The sequence below is a fragment of the Vicia villosa genome, linkage group LG2 (assembly GCF_029867415.1).
Source record: "Vicia villosa cultivar HV-30 ecotype Madison, WI linkage group LG2, Vvil1.0, whole genome shotgun sequence".
Classification (NCBI taxonomy): domain Eukaryota; kingdom Viridiplantae; phylum Streptophyta; class Magnoliopsida; order Fabales; family Fabaceae; genus Vicia; species Vicia villosa.
The window spans coordinates 114269276-114290689 of record NC_081181.1 but is presented as its reverse complement, the minus strand read 5'-3'; the positions used below and the strand labels follow the sequence as shown (position 1 = coordinate 114290689).

General features: G+C 39.6%; 1 protein-coding gene across 1 annotated transcript; it reads left to right on the top strand.

Moving 5' to 3' along the window:
• Window positions 1-17390: 17390 nt before the first annotated feature.
• LOC131649822 (uncharacterized) lies at window positions 17391-19022 on the top strand. Its single transcript, XM_058919577.1, has one exon. The coding sequence runs from the start codon at window positions 17391-17393 to the stop codon at window positions 19020-19022; it is 1632 nt and encodes a 543-aa protein (XP_058775560.1).
• The last annotated feature ends 2392 nt before the right edge of the window (window positions 19023-21414 follow it).

The window sequence follows — 21414 nt, the reverse complement described above, 5'->3', positions numbered from 1 at the left end:
AAACTACGGATTATCATAACTACGATAGGCCATTCAAAAGCCTCTAAAAAAACCATATCAAATCAAATTACAACTCTAAGGGCGTACAACCCTTCCCCGAACTACGTAGACTCTGATCCTCCATAAGGAGGTATGTAGGCACTTGGCAACAAGGCGAGTCCCCTCCCTCCAAATTTTAATCATGTCAATAATTAAACCTTTAACCCTATTAATTATCCGTTGCCTTTCTTTATGTTTTCGCCATAACTCTTATCTTTGCAATGTTAACCTTTAGGAAAGGGTTTTGGGTGCCTAACACATTCCCTTAACCCGAATATAGTATCTTACCCTAAATCTCTTAACCATTAAAGGTTTCCTATTCGCCTTGGTAGAATAGGTGGCGACTCTCTAAGTTATTTTTTTTAGGGCAGGTTGCTACAGCTGGCGACTCTGCTGGGGAAAACTTAATAGTGAATACTATGCTCCTATAGGTTTTGGCAGGGTTTAGGTTTGGCGCATTTTAGGGTTTTGGCAAACTTGCCATTTTTAGGGTTTGGGGGAGGTTCATCTTTATAATTAATATTTTAATTATTTGTTTTGTTTTTTGTCATTGTTTTTTTTATTAAATGTTTTATTTAAAATGTTTGATTATGTATTATATGCATTGCTGGTGTTTTTTTTTATGTTGTGTTAAACCCTAAGTGTGGGAGTTAACTTTGAGATCAGGGGGGAATCGAATCGCCTACGAGTCTCATTGATAACTCCACTCGGAGTGGGTTGAGTATTCGGAAATGTCCAAAACGAGGCTTGACTTTGTTGAGGGCAAGACTGAATACTTGGTTGATCTCTCTGAGAACCTACCTGATCGGTAAAATAGCAAGTGTACTATTTTCTACCGATGTAGTTATTAAAGTGGAAATTATCCAAGTATCGATCACAAGGACTGCTATGGCAATATAAGTTTTGACAGTAATTCAATTGAACAAAAAGCACATGGGGTTGATTTGATTGGTTTGTTAAAGATTACAATAAGTTGAAATAAGCAATATTTAAAAACGAGATTTTGTAATAAAATAAGAGAAAACATGCTAGGGTAGATGTATGAACCTCCGTGTAATTCGTATAACCGCTATTTCATGAAAGATTTGTTTGTCTGAGTAAGTAACAATTCTTAATAGTTATTTTCCCTAATTCCTTAGCGGAAAATCATATGATACATAAATTATGTTTTAATTCCTTAACAACCTAACTTTGCACCAAGAACCATGTTCATGTAATCAAGAATGGATGATCACAATAGTTAAACCCTTATTCCTAAGCGATTCACTAATAGTGTTATAATTCAAAAAGCATTAACGTGGTTTGTCCGACCTAACGTTAACCGTAAATCAAGAATCTATTTTCCAATAGAAAAAAGCATTAGACACTTTGAATATAAACTTAACTCATAAAACTTCAAAATCATAAAATAACGGTAATTCGATTCATTACATACTAGCAATTCAGGGACATCCCCCTACCATAAAGATGTTTAGCTACTCATAATAATGAAGAAAATTGCAAAAGTAGGTGTAGACATTACAAGAGATGAGGATTGCTTCAATCTCCAATCGCTTCCGCTCTTGAAGATATCTCTTTCCAAAACCCTTGATTCTCTTTTCCTCCGTTCAATTCTCCAAATATGATCCAAGATCCTTTTTTTTGTCTTCTCTGCTCCTTTTTGTATTCCTAGGTCAGAACTCAAGTCTCCGGCAAAGTCCGAAATACCCTTTTCTCTCATAGATTCAAAATAACTAAAAATTGGAATTTCTGCTTGCACGCTGACACGGTCGTGTCAGAGGACACGGTCCGACCGTGTCATGCTTCCTGTACCCAAAAATTGTATTTTTTTCTTCTTTGCCTGACACGGTCGTGTCCGATGACACCACCAGACCGTGTCAGCTTCTTTGGCCCTTCCAAAAGCTGTCTTGATGTATTCAGAACTCCGCTGTTCGACCATAGTACCTGAGGCAATGCAAACTACCAATCCAGACCAAAAAAAAGACATCAAAGGAACTCTTATACTACTAAATAAACTTAACAAAGATTAAAACACATAACACTAAATACTTGACCAAAATGCTAAAATAACTTACTAACATGTTGCAAACTATGACAAAATATTACCGAGAATAGAATGAAAAGTAGCAGAAATGGTGACCGATCACAACCCCAAACTTAGTTCGTTGCTTGTCCTCAAGTAACACTTTCGATCAACAACAAGGTCATTCTAAGATTTTTCCTTTACCACAATACAGCCAGTTGTACGCAAGTGTCTTTTCACCGTCCTAGATTAGAGTCTGGCCCCCAATTCGAATTGTTCGCTGCATATCTGTATCAGAGTGTTCTATCACCTGCAACTGTTTGCACCTCTCACCAAATCTCTCGGGTTAAAGTGTTTATGCGCTCACATCACAGCATATGCAATATCTACTCTTAACCTTGAATAAATTCTATTTTTACCACACTCGTAGGTCACACACACTTTTTGAGGTCTTTAGGTTGTAATGGGGCTTGGGTATGGTAGGATAAACAAAGAAGGGGAAACACAAAGGGTTTATTGCCCGATATTCATTAGCTATGATCTGCTCAATTTGATACTTATTCTCTTTGGGGGTTTTTCATGAAGCATCCAGGCAGATATGTTCTTTTTAACGAACTATATGTTGTCGCAGTTCTTCACTACAAATTTTTTTCTTATTTTTTTATTTTATTTTATTATTTTTTTCACACATTTTTTTTCTTGCCTTAAGGAATCCTACCCCAAACTTAGATTTTTTTGCATTATTATTACAGATACAACCTTAGACATATCGAGCAAGTAATGGTTACACAAGTGAGATGATACGGTGTGAACATACATGTGGGTGATGGTCACTTTATGGGTTAAAAAAACAAATGGCTCTGGCTCAAAGGGGTTTTCAAAGGATGATAGTAATGTGAGATGGGATGGCTAGAAAGGCTCTGGGTTCAACAACAAATTGCCTCAGTGTGTATTCTCCGACGGTGTGATTCCAACAGAATAAATGCAAGATCGGAGTGATAAAATCATACCTGGATAAACTCTCATGATGATGATTTCGTGTTTGGCTTTTTGTATTCTCACCATGTTGGGTAGTTTGCAGGATCCAGAACATTCTTCACATTATGCAACATCTTTTCTCCTACGGTAAACCATGTTCCTCTCTCGGTCCGGTGTTATCCACTTGCCTCTAACTAAATTTTTTCGGCTGCACCAACTATCCAGAATGACCCAGGAACTAGTTCACACTTATGATCTTTCATCCACTTAACTGCTCTTCTATCCTATTCCGGCCATTAGTGTCCTGCTTGCAACATATCATCAACTAGAAGAAATAGATTAAAAACACACAAGCACTTGAATTAAAGTAACAACTAACCAAACGATAAAGACATTAATAAAACACTAAAATAAGAAACAAATAAGAAACAAAATAAAATTAAAAAAAAACAAATAAAACAAATAAGAAACCCTCCCCCACTTGAACGATACATTGTCCCCAATGTTATCGAACAAATGAGAAAGGGGACTCACTGCTCGGGTGGAGGTGGTGGTGGCGGATATTGCAACATCATGTGTTGAAGCATCCGATTCATACTGTCCATGAGTTCTCCTTGACGAGTTTGTTCCGTACCTTGACGAAATAACTCAACTCCTTGTCGGGTTTGTTCCGCCCTTAAATCACCTAACTCATGTTGTAACCATACCCATTCTTCCCGGGCGAATACATTCGTGCTGGCTCCTCCAGTAGGGTGCACTCTGGGTGGCATTTCCCTGTTGACTGGGCCACCCACATCGTCTTGCATGAAGTCGGGCTCCTCTTGCTCGACTTCGTCGTCAATTACCTGAAACTCATCAGCAAATATCCCATACTCCCAGTTTTGACTTTGTAGAGTAGAAATCCGATCGGGAGCGGGGAGCATCATAATAATCTTTTTAGATACAAGATATGAATACCGGTTACCTGCAACACGAATTACATTTTGGCTAATGAGAGCCTGCAAGTCAATCAAATGTCTACCGTTTACCGGAACATCTTCTGTCTCATAGCCCAAATGGCTAGCAATGCGGGTAATAATTGTTAGAACAAGATTTGTTCTTATCAATTATCTTAGTTTTGATGATAACAATAATATGAATTTTGCTTAAGATAATATGGTACTCTAATCCAATGCAATTTCCCTTTCAGGAAATATATATAAAGAGTACGCATAATTCAGCGCTCAGAAGTTGTATCTCAAATGGTTCAGCATGCAACATCAGAACATGGTCTGGCAAGACATCAGAAGATGGTCGAAGCAGAATCAGAACATGGGTCTATGGAAGCATCAGAAGAACATGAGATCAGAAGCACTGAAGATCAGAAGATGGTATCACGCTCAGAAGCACTTCAAGGTCAGAAGATCAGAAGATGCTATGCACCAAGCTGTTTTGACTCTGATGATATTCAAACGTCGTATTCACAAACATCAGATCAGAAGGAAGTACAGGTGGCAGACTACGCTGACTGACAAAAGGAACGTTAAAAGCTACTAAAGGCTACGTCAGTAGACACAGCGTGAACAAGGCTCGAGGTAGTTGACAAAAGCGTATAACATTAAATGCGATGCTGTACGGAACACGCAAAGCATTAAATGCATTCAACGGTCATCTTCTCAACGCCTATAAATATGAAGTTCTGATGAGAAGCAAGGTTAACGATTCTGCACCAAAACAACTTATATCAAACTTGCTGAAACGTTGTTCAATCAAAGCTCAGAATCTTCATCAAAGCTCACTACATTGCTGTTGTAATATTTTAGTGAGATTAAGCTTAAACGTTAAGAGAAATATCACAGTTGTGATTATCGCTTTTAAGAAGCATTTGTAAACTCTTGAATAGATTACATTAAGTTGTAAGGAACTAGAGTGATCGTGTGATCAGTATACTCTAGGAAGTCTTAGCAGTTGGCTGAGCAGTTTGTAACTAGAGTGATCGTGTTGATCAGAATACTCTAGGAAAGTCTTAGGAGTGAACTAAGCCTAGAGTGATCGTGTTGATCAGTAGACTCTAGAAAAGTCTTAGAGGGTATCTAAGCAGTTGTTCCTGGAGTGATCAGTGTGTGATCAGAAGACTCTGGAAGACTTAGTTGCGGACTAAGTGGAAAACCATTGTAATCCGTGCGATTAGTGGATTAAATCCTCAGGTTGAGGTAAATCATCTCTGCGGGGGTGGACTGGAGTAGCTTCGTTAACAGCGAACCAGGATAAAAATAATTGTGCAATTTATTTTTATCGTCCAAGATTTAAAGTCACACTTATTCAATCCCCCCCCTTTCTAAGTGCTTTTCTATCCTTCAATTGGCATCAGAGCGCCGGTTCTAAGGTGCAAGCACTTAACCGTGTTTAGAAAAGATTCAGGAAGAGAAAAACGCTTCATTTAAAAGATGGTTGATGAAAGTGAAAAGTCTACATCTACACCTGCATCTACATCTGGCTCTGCTGAGCAATACAACGGTAACAATGGTTATACTAGACCGCCGGTATTTGATGGTGAAAACTTTGAATACTGGAAAGATAAACTGGAAAGTTACTTTCTGGGTCTAGATGGTGATCTATGGGATCTTCTAATGGATGGTTACAAACATCCAGTAAATGCCAGTGGCGTGAAGCTGTCAAGGCAAGAAATGAATGATGATCAAAAGAAGCTTTTCAGGAATCATCATAAATGTAGAACTGTTTTGCTGAATGCTATCTCTCATGATGAGTATGAGAAGATATCTAACAGGGAAACGGCCTATGACATATATGAGTCCTTGAAAATGACTCATGAAGGAAATGCTCAAGTCAAGGAGACTAAAGCTCTAGCCTTAATCCAGAAGTATGAAGCCTTCAAGATGGAGGATGATGAAGACATTGAAAAGATGTTTTCAAGATTTCAAACTCTTACTGCCGGATTGAGAGTTCTTGACAAGGGATACACCAAGGCTGATCACGTAAAGAAGATCATCAGAAGCTTACCCAGAAGATGGGGTCCTATGGTGACTGCATTCAAGATTGCAAAGAATCTGAATGAAGTTTCTCTGGAAGAGCTTATCAGCGCCTTGAGAAGTCATGAAATAGAGCTGGACGCAAATGAGCCTCAAAAGAAAGGTAAGTCTATTGCATTAAAATCAAATATCAAGAAATGCACTAACGCTTTTCAGGCCAGAGAAGAAGATCCTGAAGAATCAGAATCTGAAGAAGAAGATGAACTGTCCCTGATCTCCAGAAGGCTAAATCAACTCTGGAAGACCAAGCAAAGGAAGTTCAGAGGCTTCAGAAGTTCAAGGAAATTTGAACGTGGAGAATCTTCTGATGAAAGAAGATTTGACAAGAAGAAGGTCATGTGCTATGAATGCAATGAGCCTGGACACTACAAGAATGAATGTCCAAATCTTCAGAAGGAAAGTCCCAAGAAAAAGTTTCATAAGAAGAAAGGTCTTATGGCAACCTGGGATGAGTCAGAAGATGATTCAGAAGATGAGCAGGCCAACTGTGCGCTGATGGCGACAGAAGATGACGGATCAGAATCTACATCAGAATCAGATTCTGAAGAGGTATTTTCTGAACTTACTAGAGATGAGTTAGTTTCCGGTCTAACTGAACTTCTGGAACTCAAGTCTCAGATTAGTCTCAAATACAAAAAGCTGAAAAAGCAATTTGAATTTGAAACAAAGAAGCTTGAGTTGGAGAATTCTGAATTAAAAGAAAAACTTTTAAAATTATCCAATAATGTTGGATCTCCTTCTGATTCAGAAAAATCCACTCCTAGTCTAAACCATATTCTGAAAGAATATGATTTAAGTTTCAGGAAGTTCTTATCTAGAAGTATTGGCAGAAGTCAGCTAGCTTCTATGATATATGCCGTATCTGGAAACAAAAGAGTTGGCATTGGCTTTGAGGGTGAAACCCCATACAAACTTGAACCTGTTGATGAAATGAAAATTACATACAAGCCATTGTATGATCAGTTCAAGTATGGCCACTCTCATGATATTAGGCACACTTCACATGCTCAAAATTTTCACATAACACACACCAAGAAGCATGTGACACAACCTAGGAAATATCATGAAACTCACATTAAAAATTATCATGCTGTTCCTCCTATTGCTTACAATGCTAAACCCAAGTTCAATCAGAACTTGAGGAGAACTAACAAGAAAGGACCCAAGAAAATGTGGGTACCAAAGAAAAAGACTATTTCTTTTGCAGATTCTCTTGGTGACAAAGAAGATAAAAGTCAACATGACATGTCTCCTGGACTCAAGTTGATCTCAACACTTGAAGGGAAGAAAGATTATCTTCCAAGTTCTGGTTCTTAAATCTGTTGAAGAAACTATGTTTGTAGGAATTCAGAAAAGAAAGTTTATTAGTCTTGGAACCATCTGTTTTGTTTGTCTCTAAAGCATTGATGTTTCATTCTTGATTATTCTGAATGCTCTAAATGCTACAGAATATACAACATTGAAACATTGATTGTGGACAAATCAATAAACATCTGTTTTGATGATAAACTTATGAAACAAGAGCTTAAGAATTTCTGCAGATACAGTTTTGTCTTATCAGAAGCTGCAGAACAAAGAAGTGAACCTCCAGAAGCTGTGTATATCAGAAGTAATGGATCAGAAGATCATTCAAATTTATATCAGCACACTTCAGAAGAAGTGTTTCCAGAAGAGAAAGTAGATCAGATCAGAAGCAGTGATCAGAATCTGAAAGCGTAAAATCTCTCTGATATTTACAGCTGTCATCTATTATCTGATGGTGAACACGTGTCTGTACGGATAGTACAAAGCGTGCAGTTGAAAAGACGCCGACCTAGGTAACTGTTTCAAATCATTTCATTTACCACGTTCTCTCTCCTCACGTCACTCATCATTTAATAAAATTGATTTCCTTTGATTCTGGAACTGTTCAATTTATATTTCTTACTATTTTTTTTCTTTTCAAATCTGTCTCTATATATTCTTTTCAAATCATATCGTACATCTTTTTCGCTCCTTTGTCTCTCTCTCTCCTTGCATTCTCTCGTTTGAAAAGTTCTTAGCCGTTTTCTAAAAAAACCCTAATCAAAAACCCAGTTCGCTTCTCTTGCTCGTTTTGTTTTGGTCATTCTGCATCAATGGCTGCATCCTCATCCCAAAATGCTGAGTCATCTGTTCCTCATCATCTCCAAGAAGAAACATTGCAACTTACTCCTGTTGTTGCATGCTCTATTCCCAAGAACAAATTAGAAGTTCTATGTGAACTTATTGTTGACTTTGACAACCTTGAAGAACATGGATTTAATCTTAAAGAAGTCATCATCTTTCAAGGATGGACCTCGTTGTTTGCTGAGTTCGTTGGCCCAGTTTATCCAGATCTTGTCAAGGAGTTCTGGGCACATGCTGTGGTTGCTCCAAAATCAATACTTTCTTTCGTCCATGGAAAGTTTGTTGTTATTACTGAAAACATTCTTAGAGTGATGTTTGATTTGAAGAACGCGGAAGGAGCTTTTGAAATCGATAAAAGGGAAGATTGGGAAGAGGTTCTATCCACTCTCTATTCAAACGTCAAGAAAACAAAACACGTCAAGGAATTGAGAGATATCTACAAAATCTGGACAAAGATCATTCTTGGGTGCTTCTACCATAGGAAAGCGACACATGCCGCTGACTTCATAAACAATGAGCAAAAATATATTCTTTATTGCATTGCCACTCAGAAGAAGGTTGATGTGGTTTACATTATCTTCAACCATATGTGGAAAGCAGTAAAGGATTCCAGAAACGCTTTCAGAAAAGAAAATGGTGGAACAATCATTCCTTTTGGTAGAATCATTACAAACCTTCTGGTGCATTCCAAGATTGTTGAGAGTCTGGAATCTGAAGGTATTGTGAAAGACCTTGCTGTCACATGTGGGGCTTGTCTGAACGCATTCACTTTAAAGAGGATGAACGTGATTAAGGCTATCATTAAGACTCCTCAACCTCTTGCTGGAACAACAATCAGAAGAGAGCCAGTTCTAGCTGAATTCAAAACCTTCTTCAATAGTGAGGTACCACAAGTCAGAACTAAGTATCTGATATCACAAAAAGAGGATAAGAGTCTTAAAGATCAAGACAAAGGTGCTCCTATTAAAGTGAATCGTAAGAAGGAGGACAGGACCAAAAGAAAGTTTGATCATCCTGCTGCTACCACCAATAAAGAAGTGACCCCAGAAGAAGTCATTGCAAAGGTTGCTAAGGCTGTCTCTGCTGATTTTGAGAAGAAAAAGAAGGAAGCTGAGAAAAAGAAAAAGAAGTCAAATAACGATGCTGAGATTGTTGAAGTTGTTGAGAAGAAGAAAATCAGAAAAAGGAAGATGATTATTCAAAGCTCAGATGAAGAAAATGCTGCTCAAGAGGCTGAGAATCAACCAGAAGTTCTGGCTTATGTCAGAAGGAAAGAAATCGCTAGCGGCAAAGCAAAGGTTATTAAAGAGCCGAAGAGTAAGAAGCAGAAAAAGACGGAGGATGTGGCCAAAGCTTTTCTGAGAGGTTCCAAAGGTATATGCATTTCTGAACCTAATTCTGTTCCTGCTGTTTGTTCAGAAGCTGCACCAATAGAGATTGTCCCTACACCTGAACCAGAAAAAGCCACATCAGAATCACCTGTTTTTGCCCATGTTCTTACACCTCCATCTTCTCCTTTAACTATTCCTTCCTCTCCACCTACCATAAATCCTGTTCTGGATATACCACCCCTTCAAACTCTCCTTCCATCTCAACCTTCTCTCAACGCTACTCTTGAACATACTCCCTCCACCTCTCAAAACAATCCTTGTGATTCTCCTTTTCCAACCTCTGCATCACATGAGCAGCTGCTCCGTGATTGCAACTACACTCCCAAGCCTCGTCCTGAAGCTGAAGTGGTAGTGTTAGATTCTGATACTGAAGCAGAATCTTCTTATAGGTTGGATAGAGAACCTCATCCGTACTTCACTTCCAAACCTGCCTTCTCAAAAACCCAAATAAAACCCCGCCCCGTATATCCTATTGGTGTAGTTTTTGAAAACATAAAGAGGAATCTCAGAAGTACCTTTGATACTCTCAGACTCGCTGAAAGTTCTGGATTGAATGATGTTGCTATGCGGAACTTCTGGAGGATCTTTCGCAGAGAATCAGCTGCTCTGTTTTTAGAACTTCAGGAAGCCTGTGTAGCTGCTGCCCCACGGCCTCGTGGAATTCTGAGGAATTATGAAGACTTCTGGTTTGCTCGTCTCAAAGGAAGATATCTTTTGGAAGAGAAGCCCTTCTTGGATGAGATGGAACAATTAAGACTCGCTGCTGCATTGGAAGCAAATCCTTGCAGGGAGATTGTGGTTTGGATACCTCAATATCCTGTTCTGCTCGGAGATTTCAAGACTCTCTTTGACTATCTGAGGGAAAACCCGTCTGAGAAAGATCCAAACTTGGTCATTCCAGAAGTTGTTGACCCACCAGAAGATGAAGGTCCCTCTGCTCCCAGGAATTTAGCTGCCATCCTTCAGGCACTAGAGAATGGAGACTCTGAAATTCCTGCTGCAGAGTATGGAGATGCTTCTATGCAAGAAGCAGATGCTGAAGATCATGTTGCTGAATCAGACCCTGTTGAGGAAATCCCAGCAAATGATACTTCTATGGAAGCTGCAGATCAACATGCCATTCCTGTAGTTGAAAGCGGTGAAGCTTCTTCTGATGAACCTTCTCGTCTTGCAAGGACTCTAGAAGCGATTCAGAGGAGACAGGATGAGCAAAGCTCACTCAATGACAAGTATGATGCTTTCATTGAAAGGCAAGAAGGACACAACAACGATGTTAAAGAGATGCTGGCCAAGATCTTGTCAAGACTAGGGCCATCTTAGATTGAGTATGTGTTGTTTCTTTCTTTTCGTTGCATCTGTTTTGTTTCTGTGCATCTGATCTTATCATTTTGTACTTCTGTACCCAATGGTTGAACCTTAATGAAATCATCTTCTTCCTCCATGTGTTCTGTTTTATTCATCTGAATCTTTTCTATTTTTTTGATGATATGACAAAAAGGGGGAGAAGATAAATGATAAATGATTTGATTAATCTATCAGTTGTTGGGTAAAGGCTCCCACACATTCACTAACAAGAACTGCAAGTTCTATATGGTTTAAGTGTTTTGCAGGTACAGAGAAGTGAAGTGAATCTTCAGAAGCAAACACTAGAAGCAAAACCATAAGAAGCGTTATTCTGTAAAAGGAATAAGCTCTTGGAAACTGAAGCAAGCTGAGTGCTGTCAAGCTTCAGAGATCAGAAGCAAGAAAGAAGAATGAATCAGAAGCACTAATAATAGAATTTGAATATCATTGTCTATCCTGTTCTGACAAAATTCTATTTGCTCTGATACATATAATGTTATGGCTCTGATACATTATTTCAGCCTATATGGCTCTGATACATATAATGTGTTCAAACATACATTTTATGTTCTAACTCGTTCATGCTGACTTTTGTCGTTTAGTTTTTGTTCTGTAACATTTCAGGATGTAGAGATGCTCTGATGATGCTCTGGTACATTCAACAATGTTCTGATACAAATCTAGCATGAAGTAATGTTGGTAGACATTCAAAGTTCTGAAGCTGTCCACGATGGAAGCAGGAATCAGAAGCTGTGAGTGTTCTAAGGATCTAAAGAAATTCAAGTTCTGAAGCTGTCCAATGGAAGCAGAAGTCAGAAGCTATGAATTCTCTGAAGGCAGAAGCTTATATGATCGTCTCTACCGAAATAATCAGGGAAGTCTTTTATCAAAGTTCTTCGAGTATTTATTTCAGGGGGAGATTATTTATCTCAGGGGGAGATTGTTAATCTCAGGGGGAGACATATTCATATGCTTATGCTATAGCTGTGTAATTTGTCTTTTGCCGTCTACTCTTTCTGATCGCAAATTCATATCATTTATATATGTTTTTGTCATCATCAAAAAGGGGGAGATTGTTAGAACAAGATTTGTTCTTATCAATTATCTTAGTTTTGATGATAACAATAATATGAATTTTGCTTAAGATAATATGGTACTCTAATCCAATGCAATTTCCCTTTCAGGAAATATATATAAAGAGTACGCATAATTCAGCGCTCAGAAGTTGTATCTCAAATGGTTCAGCATGCAACATCAGAACATGGTCTTGCAAGACATCAGAAGATGGTCGAAGCAGAATCAGAACATGGGTCTATGGAAGCATCAGAAGAACATGAGATCAGAAGCACTGAAGATCAGAAGATGGTATCACGCTCAGAAGCACTTCAAGGTCAGAAGATCAGAAGATGCTATGCACCAAGCTGTTTTGACTCTGATGATATTCAAACGTCGTATTCACAAACATCAGATCAGAAGGAAGTACAGGTGGCAGACTACGCTGACTGACAAAAGGAACGTTAAAAGCTACTAAAGGCTACGTCAGTAGACACAGCGTGAACAAGGCTCGAGGTAGTTGACAAAAGCGTATAACATTAAATGCGATGCTGTACGGAACACGCAAAGCATTAAATGCATTCAACGGTCATCTTCTCAACGCCTATAAATATGAAGTTCTGATGAGAAGCAAGGTTAACGATTCTGCACCAAAACAACTTATATCAAACTTGCTGAAACGCTGTTCAATCAAAGCTCAGAATCTTCATCAAAGCTCACTACATTGCTGTTGTAATATTTTAGTGAGATTAAGCTTAAACGTTAAGAGAAATATCACAGTTGTGATTATCGCTTTTAAGAAGCATTTGTAAACTCTTGAATAGATTACATTAAGTTGTAAGGAACTAGAGTGATCGTGTGATCAGTATACTCTAGGAAGTCTTAGCAGTTGGCTGAGCAGTTTGTAACTAGAGTGATCGTGTTGATCAGAATACTCTAGGAAAGTCTTAGGAGTGAACTAAGCCTAGAGTGATCGTGTTGATCAGTAGACTCTAGAAAAGTCTTAGAGGGTATCTAAGCAGTTGTTCCTGGAGTGATCAGTGTGTGATCAGAAGACTCTGGAAGACTTAGTTGCGGACTAAGTGGAAAACCATTGTAATCCGTGCGATTAGTGGATTAAATCCTCAGGTTGAGGTAAATCATCTCTGCGGGGGTGGACTGGAGTAGCTTCGTTAACAGCGAACCAGGATAAAAATAATTGTGCAATTTATTTTTATCGTCCAAGATTTAAAGTCACACTTATTCAATCCCCCCCTTTCTAAGTGCTTTTCTATCCTTCAATAATACCCCCAACAGAAATGTCATCGGTCGTTGCTTTCCCCATCTTCCTCAAATGTTTGTTTTTATTTTTGTTTGCTTGTTATTATATTTTTTTTTGTGTTTGCATGCATCATCCCTCATTTGCATCTTCATCATGGCTTATCCACAAAAAAAATATGTTTTATTGGTGAATATGTAGGAAGGATGAGTACCAAGAAGACAATTGTCCACCTTACAGTTTCTACTCCAGACATCAAGAAATTGAAAATAATCAAAGAAAAATTGCCATCAGGTGCTTTGGATAGGTTTGTAATTCGCTATGGGAATATTTTAGACTTGCTAAGGGTGAAAGTACAAGAGGAAGTTATTACCGCATTGGTTCAATTCTATGATCCGCCGCTTAGATGTTTCACTTTTCAGGATTTTCAGTTGGCTCCGACTTTGGAAGAAATGGATGCTGTGTTGGGTTTCTCAAAAATTAAAATGGAATTCTATACTGGTGTAGGTAAAGAAGTTGATTTTTCAGATTTGGCAAAGGCTTTGGGAATATCCGATACGGAATTGAAGTCTAATTACAAAACTGATGGAGATGTGCATGGGATCAAGAGATCTTATTTAGAAAATCAAGCTTTGATGTATGCTCAAAAGAAACAATGGGACATTTGTGGACATATGTTAGCTCTCTTGGTTTTTGGTGTTGTTTTGTTGCCAAAAAATATTGATTATATTGATCCTGCCGCCATTCATGCTTTCACCTCTTTTAGGATATATGGAAAAGATCCGACTCCGACTATCCTCGCTAATATTTATTATGCTATCCATACGAAGTATGAAAAGAAGAGAGGAATGCTATTTTGTTGTGTCCACTTGCTATATTCTTGGTTGACTTCTCATCTCTACAAAGCTAGTTGTTTTATCAAAGAATTGACTAGAAATGATTGGGCTCTTAAAGCGGATTCTAATCTATGGTATGCAAAGAAATTAAATTCTGATAGGATTATTTACAAATGCGGAGAATTCGACAATGTGCCATTAATGGGGACTCTTGGTTGTATTAATTATAACCCCGTTTTAGCATTACGTCAATTAGGTCATTCTATGGATAGTGAACCTTCCAAACAACAAATAGTAGAATTAATCTTGCATGACAATGGGAAAGGTGAACCAAGAACATTGAAGAAAGTAATTCAAGCTTGGAGTCATGTTCAAAGAAAATACTTTGGGCCAAAGAATGTAATTGCTAAAGCACCTTACACCGCATGGGTTCAAGAGAGAGTTGGAAAGATCTTGCTTCCTTTTGTTGTGGATCCAGCATACAAGCCTGCCCTAGAGGCGTCCCGAAAAGAAAAAGAGAAATTAGAACTTGATTTGCATCAACTTACTAACGAAAGGAGCCAATTACGCTTTGACCTTAAGGAAAAGAATCAAGAACTTCAAGCAATGAAGGAGGAGAATGATAGACAAAGGAGCAAAAGGAAACGTGCAACCGAAGGAGTTCTAAGTGCTAATTTCAATCTAGAAGCACATAATGAAAGGTTGGAACAAGCGGATATAGAAATTGCAAGGTGGAGAAGGCGCTATGAAAAGGCTTCCCATGACAAAGCGGAATCCGAGAAAAATGTAGAAGCTGTGGTCTTTGAATTAACGGATAGAACTAAAGATCAAGAGGTGGAAATAAGGGATTTAAAGTTTGATCTTCAAGAAGCCCGCAATTATGGACAAGAGGAACACACAAGAAGATTGGCCGCGGAAGAAGCACTTTTACAGCGCACCGATGAGCGTCATAGAGCACTTCAGGCTATGGCCTTGCTTAGGCAATTACTTCTAAGGCAAAAGGAGTTATGTGAGGCTGCAAGGGATGAAGGGGATTATTGGAAGAGACAATATACAATTGTTTCTACATCTTATGAGCATGTGAGCATGGTTCCCAAGATGCTTGAAGACTACGAAAAATGCAGTGATAATTATGATAAGCTAGTCTTCTTGTGTAATGATTTAATACAAGACATCCCAAAAAGTTTGGCAAAGGCGGAATCATCTCTTGTTGTCCTTCCTAAAGAAGTCAAGGAGTTCATGGAACTTTGTAGAGACATGGTGGACAAGTTCAAAGAAGACATCCAAAGGCGTTCTTAGTTTTATTCTATTTTCATTGTTGCTTTTTATTTTGTTTCAAGTATTTTAATTTTCAATTTCAATTTCTATTTGTGAACCAACAATGGAGTAGTATTTTCTTTTTTTAATAAAGTATGTTTCTCTTCTGTTACTCATTGTTTCTATAATATTCACCAAAAGATTATTTCTCTAAAAAAAACATATATATATATATGTATAAAAAAAAGAAAAAATAGTACAAATGTAAAAAAAAAAAAATTACATATGTATAAAAAAAAAAGAGAAAAATGTACATATATAAAAAAAGGGGAAGAGAAAAGGAGAATAAAAATAGTATATAAATATATATATATGTATATTATAATAATGTGGATAAGACGTGAACATTGCATAATCATAACATTCATAGCATGCATATCATATTTATTTTCAAAGCATTAAAAGAAAAAAACTATCTTTATCTCCAGTCACACCATTGGAGAAGGCAACCAAGCAATCATACCACCGTATCAAACCCGTGCTCAGAAGAAGAAAGCTATGGAACAGCTAGAACAGAATCAAGCCGCCCTTCGCGAAGAAGTAACTCAGTTGAAAGGTACTGTAGATGAGATTAAAGGAGGGATGGCTCAGATGTTAAGTTTCATGAAGGACATCAGGGATGAACAGGAAAGGGCTAGGGAAGCTCGGAATCAGTATGAGGAAATACCGAATGATGGCAACCCGCTGCTAGGATTTGTTCAGGGCTTCGACGCTCGCAAATCAAATGCTCAATCCTCTAAGAGGGTTACCAAAACCCATGAAGAGGGAGAGGCTTCCCATGAAGGTTTCATTCCCACCACTCAGAAAGAGGGGGCGCCTCGCACGATTCGCATTCCTGCTAACAATCCACCTAAGGATGAGGATTACGTGGATTTACAATATGGGGAAGTAGATGAAACAAACCAGGAACTCCAGCATAAGCAAATCCAATCTGATTCCGAAGAAAGTGCTAGGAATAGTGGACAAATCAAAGCATTAGAAGAAAAGCTGAAAGCAGTGGAAGGATATGACGTCTTTGATGTGGATACCTATGAGATGAACCTGGTTCCGGATTTGACTATTCCTCCTAAGTTCAAGATACCTAATTTTGAGAAATACAAAGGACTTACATGCCCAAGAAGTCATTTACGCATGTACGTCAGAAAAATGGCTGCTTATGCCAATGACCAAAAGCTGATGATGCATTTCTTCCAAGACAGTCTAAGTGGGGCATCTGTCGAATGGTACATGCAGTTGGAAAAGACGCATATCCGAAGCTGGAACGACCTTGCTAATACGTTCTTAAAGCAATACAAGTACAATCTGGACATGGCACCCAATCGAATGCAGTTACAAAATTTGTCCCAGAAAAAAGAAGAATCATTCAAGGAATACGCCCAAAGATGGCGAGAAATGGCGTCCCGAGTCCAACCTCCGTTGCTAGAAAAGGAGCTGGTTGACATGTTCATGAGAACTCTACAAGGACCATACTATGATAAGATGATCGGAAGTGTATCCTCAGGATTCTCAGATCTAGTGGTCATCGGAGAAAGAATTGAAGACGAAATCAAAGATGGGAAAATACAAGGAGCATCATCTAACTCTTATCACTCAAAGAGGCCCACCTCAACCTTCGCTAAAAAGAAGGAAGGGGAGACCAACGCAGTAGTGCATCAAGAGCCTAGACCTCCTATGTCTTACCCACCTCAACAAAACAGGTTCCAAGGTCCTCCAAGGAAATTCGATCCTTTGCCTACTTCCAGAAGTGAAATACTAAAATATTTGCTGAACGAATCATTGGTAGAGCTCAGACCTATGCCACCCCCGCTCCCCGGAAAAGCTTCACCTAGGTTCAACCCCAATGAAAGGTGCGAATTTCATGCTAATTCCCCCGGACACACATTGGAAAAGTGATGGGCTTTCAGGCACAAGGTTCAAGACCTAATCGAGTCTGGGGCAATCGCTTTCGACAAACCTAATGTGTAGACAAACCCCATGCCTCGTCACGATGGCACAGTCAATGCAATCGAGGTCGTCACTGAGCAAGAGTTAGTTCAACAACGGAGTTCCCCTATAGATTCCCTTAAGAGGTATCTACTCGCAAGGGGGTTCATCCTAGAACATAACGAGGCTTTTAAGGACACCCTGCAGAGACTCGTGGACCAAGGGATGATTCAGTTGAAAGAACACCCCGAGGAGGAGTATGTGGCCATGTTGGAGAGGAATGAGCCATTAATAATACCCAGTCCAGGAGCAAGGAAGACATTAATCATCCCCTGCGCCAAAGCACCATTAATGATACCCACGCAAGTACACACTAGGGTCATCCCAGTCAGAGATCCATATCCGGTGGACAAAATGAAAGCGGTCCCTTGGGAATATGATTCTAGTAGTATTACGGAAGTGACAAACATCATTGGGCCTGGAGGTATGACTCGTAGTGGTCGCATATTAAATGCTGTGAAACCGAATGAGAACTTAGCACAAACAAGTAATCAAGCTACTATGGTCCCGACTGAAGAAGGCACAACCAAGGATAAAGGGGTCGTTAACAAAGACGCTGAAGAATTCTTGGCATTAATCAAGAAAAGTGATTATAGAGTGGTGGACCAGTTACACCAAACCCCGTCCAAAATATCACTCCTCTCGCTGCTAGTACACTCGGAAAAACACCGAGATGCTTTGATGAAAATCCTGAATGCCGCCCACGTAACTAAAGACATCATTGTAAATCAATTTGATGGAATGGTGGCTAATCTCACCGCTAGGGCATGTTTAAGCTTCAATGATCATGAGCTACCCCCACAAGGGAAAGAGCACAACAAAGCCTTACATATCTCCATACAATGTGGAAAAGCTCATCTATCCAGAGTTCTGATTGACACAGGGTCGTCACTAAACGTGATGCCAAAAGCCACTCTCGACAAGATAGCTTTAGAGGGCCTGGTAGTTAGACCAAGTCGTCTGGTAGTCAAAGCCTTCGATGGATCACAAAGTCCGGTATTTGGAGAAGTAGACCTCCCTGTAGTAGTTGGTCCCCATACGTTCTGCATAAATTTCCAAGTGATGGAAATTGAACCTGCTTATACCTGCTTATTGGGACGTCCCTGGATTCATGCTGCTGGGGCAGTTACCTCCACTCTACATCAAAAGGTAAAGTTTGTGGATGGAAACTCTATAGTGACCGTCAATGGGGAGGAGGATATATTTGTTAGCAATCTGGACTCATACCGATACATCGAGGCTGGAGAAAAGGCGTTGGAAACCTCTTTCCAAGCACTAGAGATAGCAACCGCTGTCACACTACCAGTAGAAAAGATACGAAGGGCGGTGACATCCTGGAGAGACCTGCAAGACCTGAAGATGGAAGGCTGGGGCAAAGTGCCAGAAGTTCAAGAGAAGAAGGATCGTCTGGGGTTAGGATATCAACCAACAAAGAAGGCTGCAAAGGAAGAGCAACGATTCCCTCCGATCGTGCAAACTTTCGTCACAGGCGGATATGAGCACGTATCAATGATATCTAGCATGGAGGGTACATCCAACTTCATCCGAATGATCAGACCAGGAGAAAAGCTACAAAATTGGACAAGCCTAGAGATACCAGAGATAGTTTATATTTCAAAGTAATTTGTTTTGTCGTGTGTTTTATTTCCCTTTCAATTGATCAAAAAAAAACAATGTCGCTCATGCCTCACCCGAAGCATAAAGTTGGTTTGTAAGGGCCCCATTTTACTTTCAAAGTTTGAGTTTATTAATAAAATTGTCGTTTGCATTTGGTATTGAAAACACCGTCTCGTTCCTGCATTTATTTTCCTAAAAATGACAAATAACATTCTTGCATAAAACAAAAGCATAATCATCATTGCATACTAAAAACCAAACATAAACATGTGCAAATCACCTTCTAACATCACCGATAGTAATACTGCTGAAACTCAATATAAACTCGAGGCTCTCGCTAATCAGTCTGAGGAAGGGGATGAGGAAGACGGTGGACTTCCGGAAGAATTGTCAAGGCTGATGGACAGAGAATCCAAAAGCATGCTCCCTCCTCAAGAAGCCATTGAAATCATAAACTTGGGCACCGATAAAGAACCCAAAGAAATCAAGATTGGGGCAACACTGAACGAGGATGTAAAAGCAACGCTGGTCAAACTCCTCCGTGACAATGTAGAAATATTCGCTTGGTCATACCGTGACATGCCTGGTTTGGATACAGACATCGTTGTACATAGGCTACCACTCAAAGAGGGTTGTACACCTGTCATACAAAAGCGCAGAAGAGTTCGACCCGACATGGATAATAAGATCCGAGAAGAGGTACTCAAACAGTTTGACGCAGGTTTCCTTGCCGTAGTTGAATATCCGCCATGGATCGCCAATATAGTACCAGTGCCTAAGAAGGATGGGAAAGTTCGCATGTGTGTTGATTACAGAGATCTGAATAAGGCAAGCCCAAAGGACGACTTTCCACTGCCACACATAGACATATTAGTGGACAACACTGCACAAGCTTCCGTATTCTCATTCATGGGTGGATTTTCTGGGTACAATCAAATCAAAATGGCTCCCGAAGACATGGAGAAAACCACCTTCATGACATCTTGGGGTACTTTATGTTACAAGGTGATGCCTTTTGGACTGCGAAATGCTGGGGCAACGTATCAACGAGCGATGGTCACACTATTCCATGATATGATCCACAAGGAAGTCGAAGTATATGTGGACGACATGATCGCTAAGTCCTGTACTGAAGAGGAACACATTACGCACTTGCAAAAGTTATTCGAACGCTTAAAGAAGTTCAAGCTAAGGTTGAATCCAAACAAGTGCACATTTGGGGTGAGATCAGGGAAGCTGTTGGGATTCATAGTAAGCCAACGAGGCATAGAGGTAGATCCTGACAAAGTGAAGGCCATACAAGAAATGCCCGTTCCAAGAACAGAAAAAGAGGTTCGTGGTTTTTTAGGTCGTTTGAACCCATATTCAAATTACTAAGAAAAGATCAACCAATCAAGTGGAACGACGATTGCCAAGTAGCTTTCGAAACCATAAAGTGTTATTTACAAGAGCCACCAATACTAGTGCCTCCCGTATCAGGAAGACCTTTGATCATGTATCTCACTGTCCTCGAAAGGTCTATGGGATGTGTACTGGGGCAGCAGGACGAAACTGGCAGGAAAGAACATGCTATTTACTATCTTAGCAAGAAATTCACCGATTGCGAATCTCGATATTCATCGTTGGAAAAGACATGTTGCGCCCTAGCATGGGCCTCCAAACGTCTAAGGCAATATATGCTGAACCATTCCACATGGTTAATATCGATGATGGATCCTCTGAAATACGTGTTCGAAAAACAGGCTCTTACAGGAAGAATCGCTAGATGGCAAATGCTGCTGTCAGAATACGACATTCAATATGTCACGCAAAAGGCAATAAAAGGGGGTGTACTGGCAGAACATCTAGCTCATCAGCCCATCGAAGAATATCAGTCTATGAAGTTCGACTTTCTTGATGAGGACATTATGCTAGTAAGAGAGTATGAAATACCTGGACCCGAGGAAAGACTCGAACCAGGATTAGTGTGGACGCTTATGTTCGATGGAGCCTCAAACGCACTAGGACATGGCATAGGGGCAGTCTTGACATCTCCTGACAATCGTCACATACCCTTCACTGCGAGATTATGTTTCGACTGTACCAACAATATTGCAAAATACGAAGCGTGCATATTGGGGTTAGAAGCTGCGATCGATCTACGGATTAAATTACTCGAAGTGTATGGGGATTCAGCACTGGTAATCCACCAGGTCAATAAAGAATGGGATACTCGAGATTCAAAGCTAATCCCATATCGAGACCTCATACTGGAGTTAATGGCTGAGTTTGAGACAATCACTTTTACTCACATCCCAAGGGAGGAAAATCAAATGGCTGACGCACTCGCGACACTTTCCTCTATGTTCAAAGTGACCTGGCCAAACCACGAACCCCGGATAACGGTTAGACACTTTGA

What these genes read in the sequence shown, in the direction of transcription:
- LOC131649822 (XM_058919577.1), top strand. Translation starts at nt 17,391, where the DNA reads ATGCCTCGTCACGATGGCACAGTCAATGCAATCGAGGTCGTCACTGAG.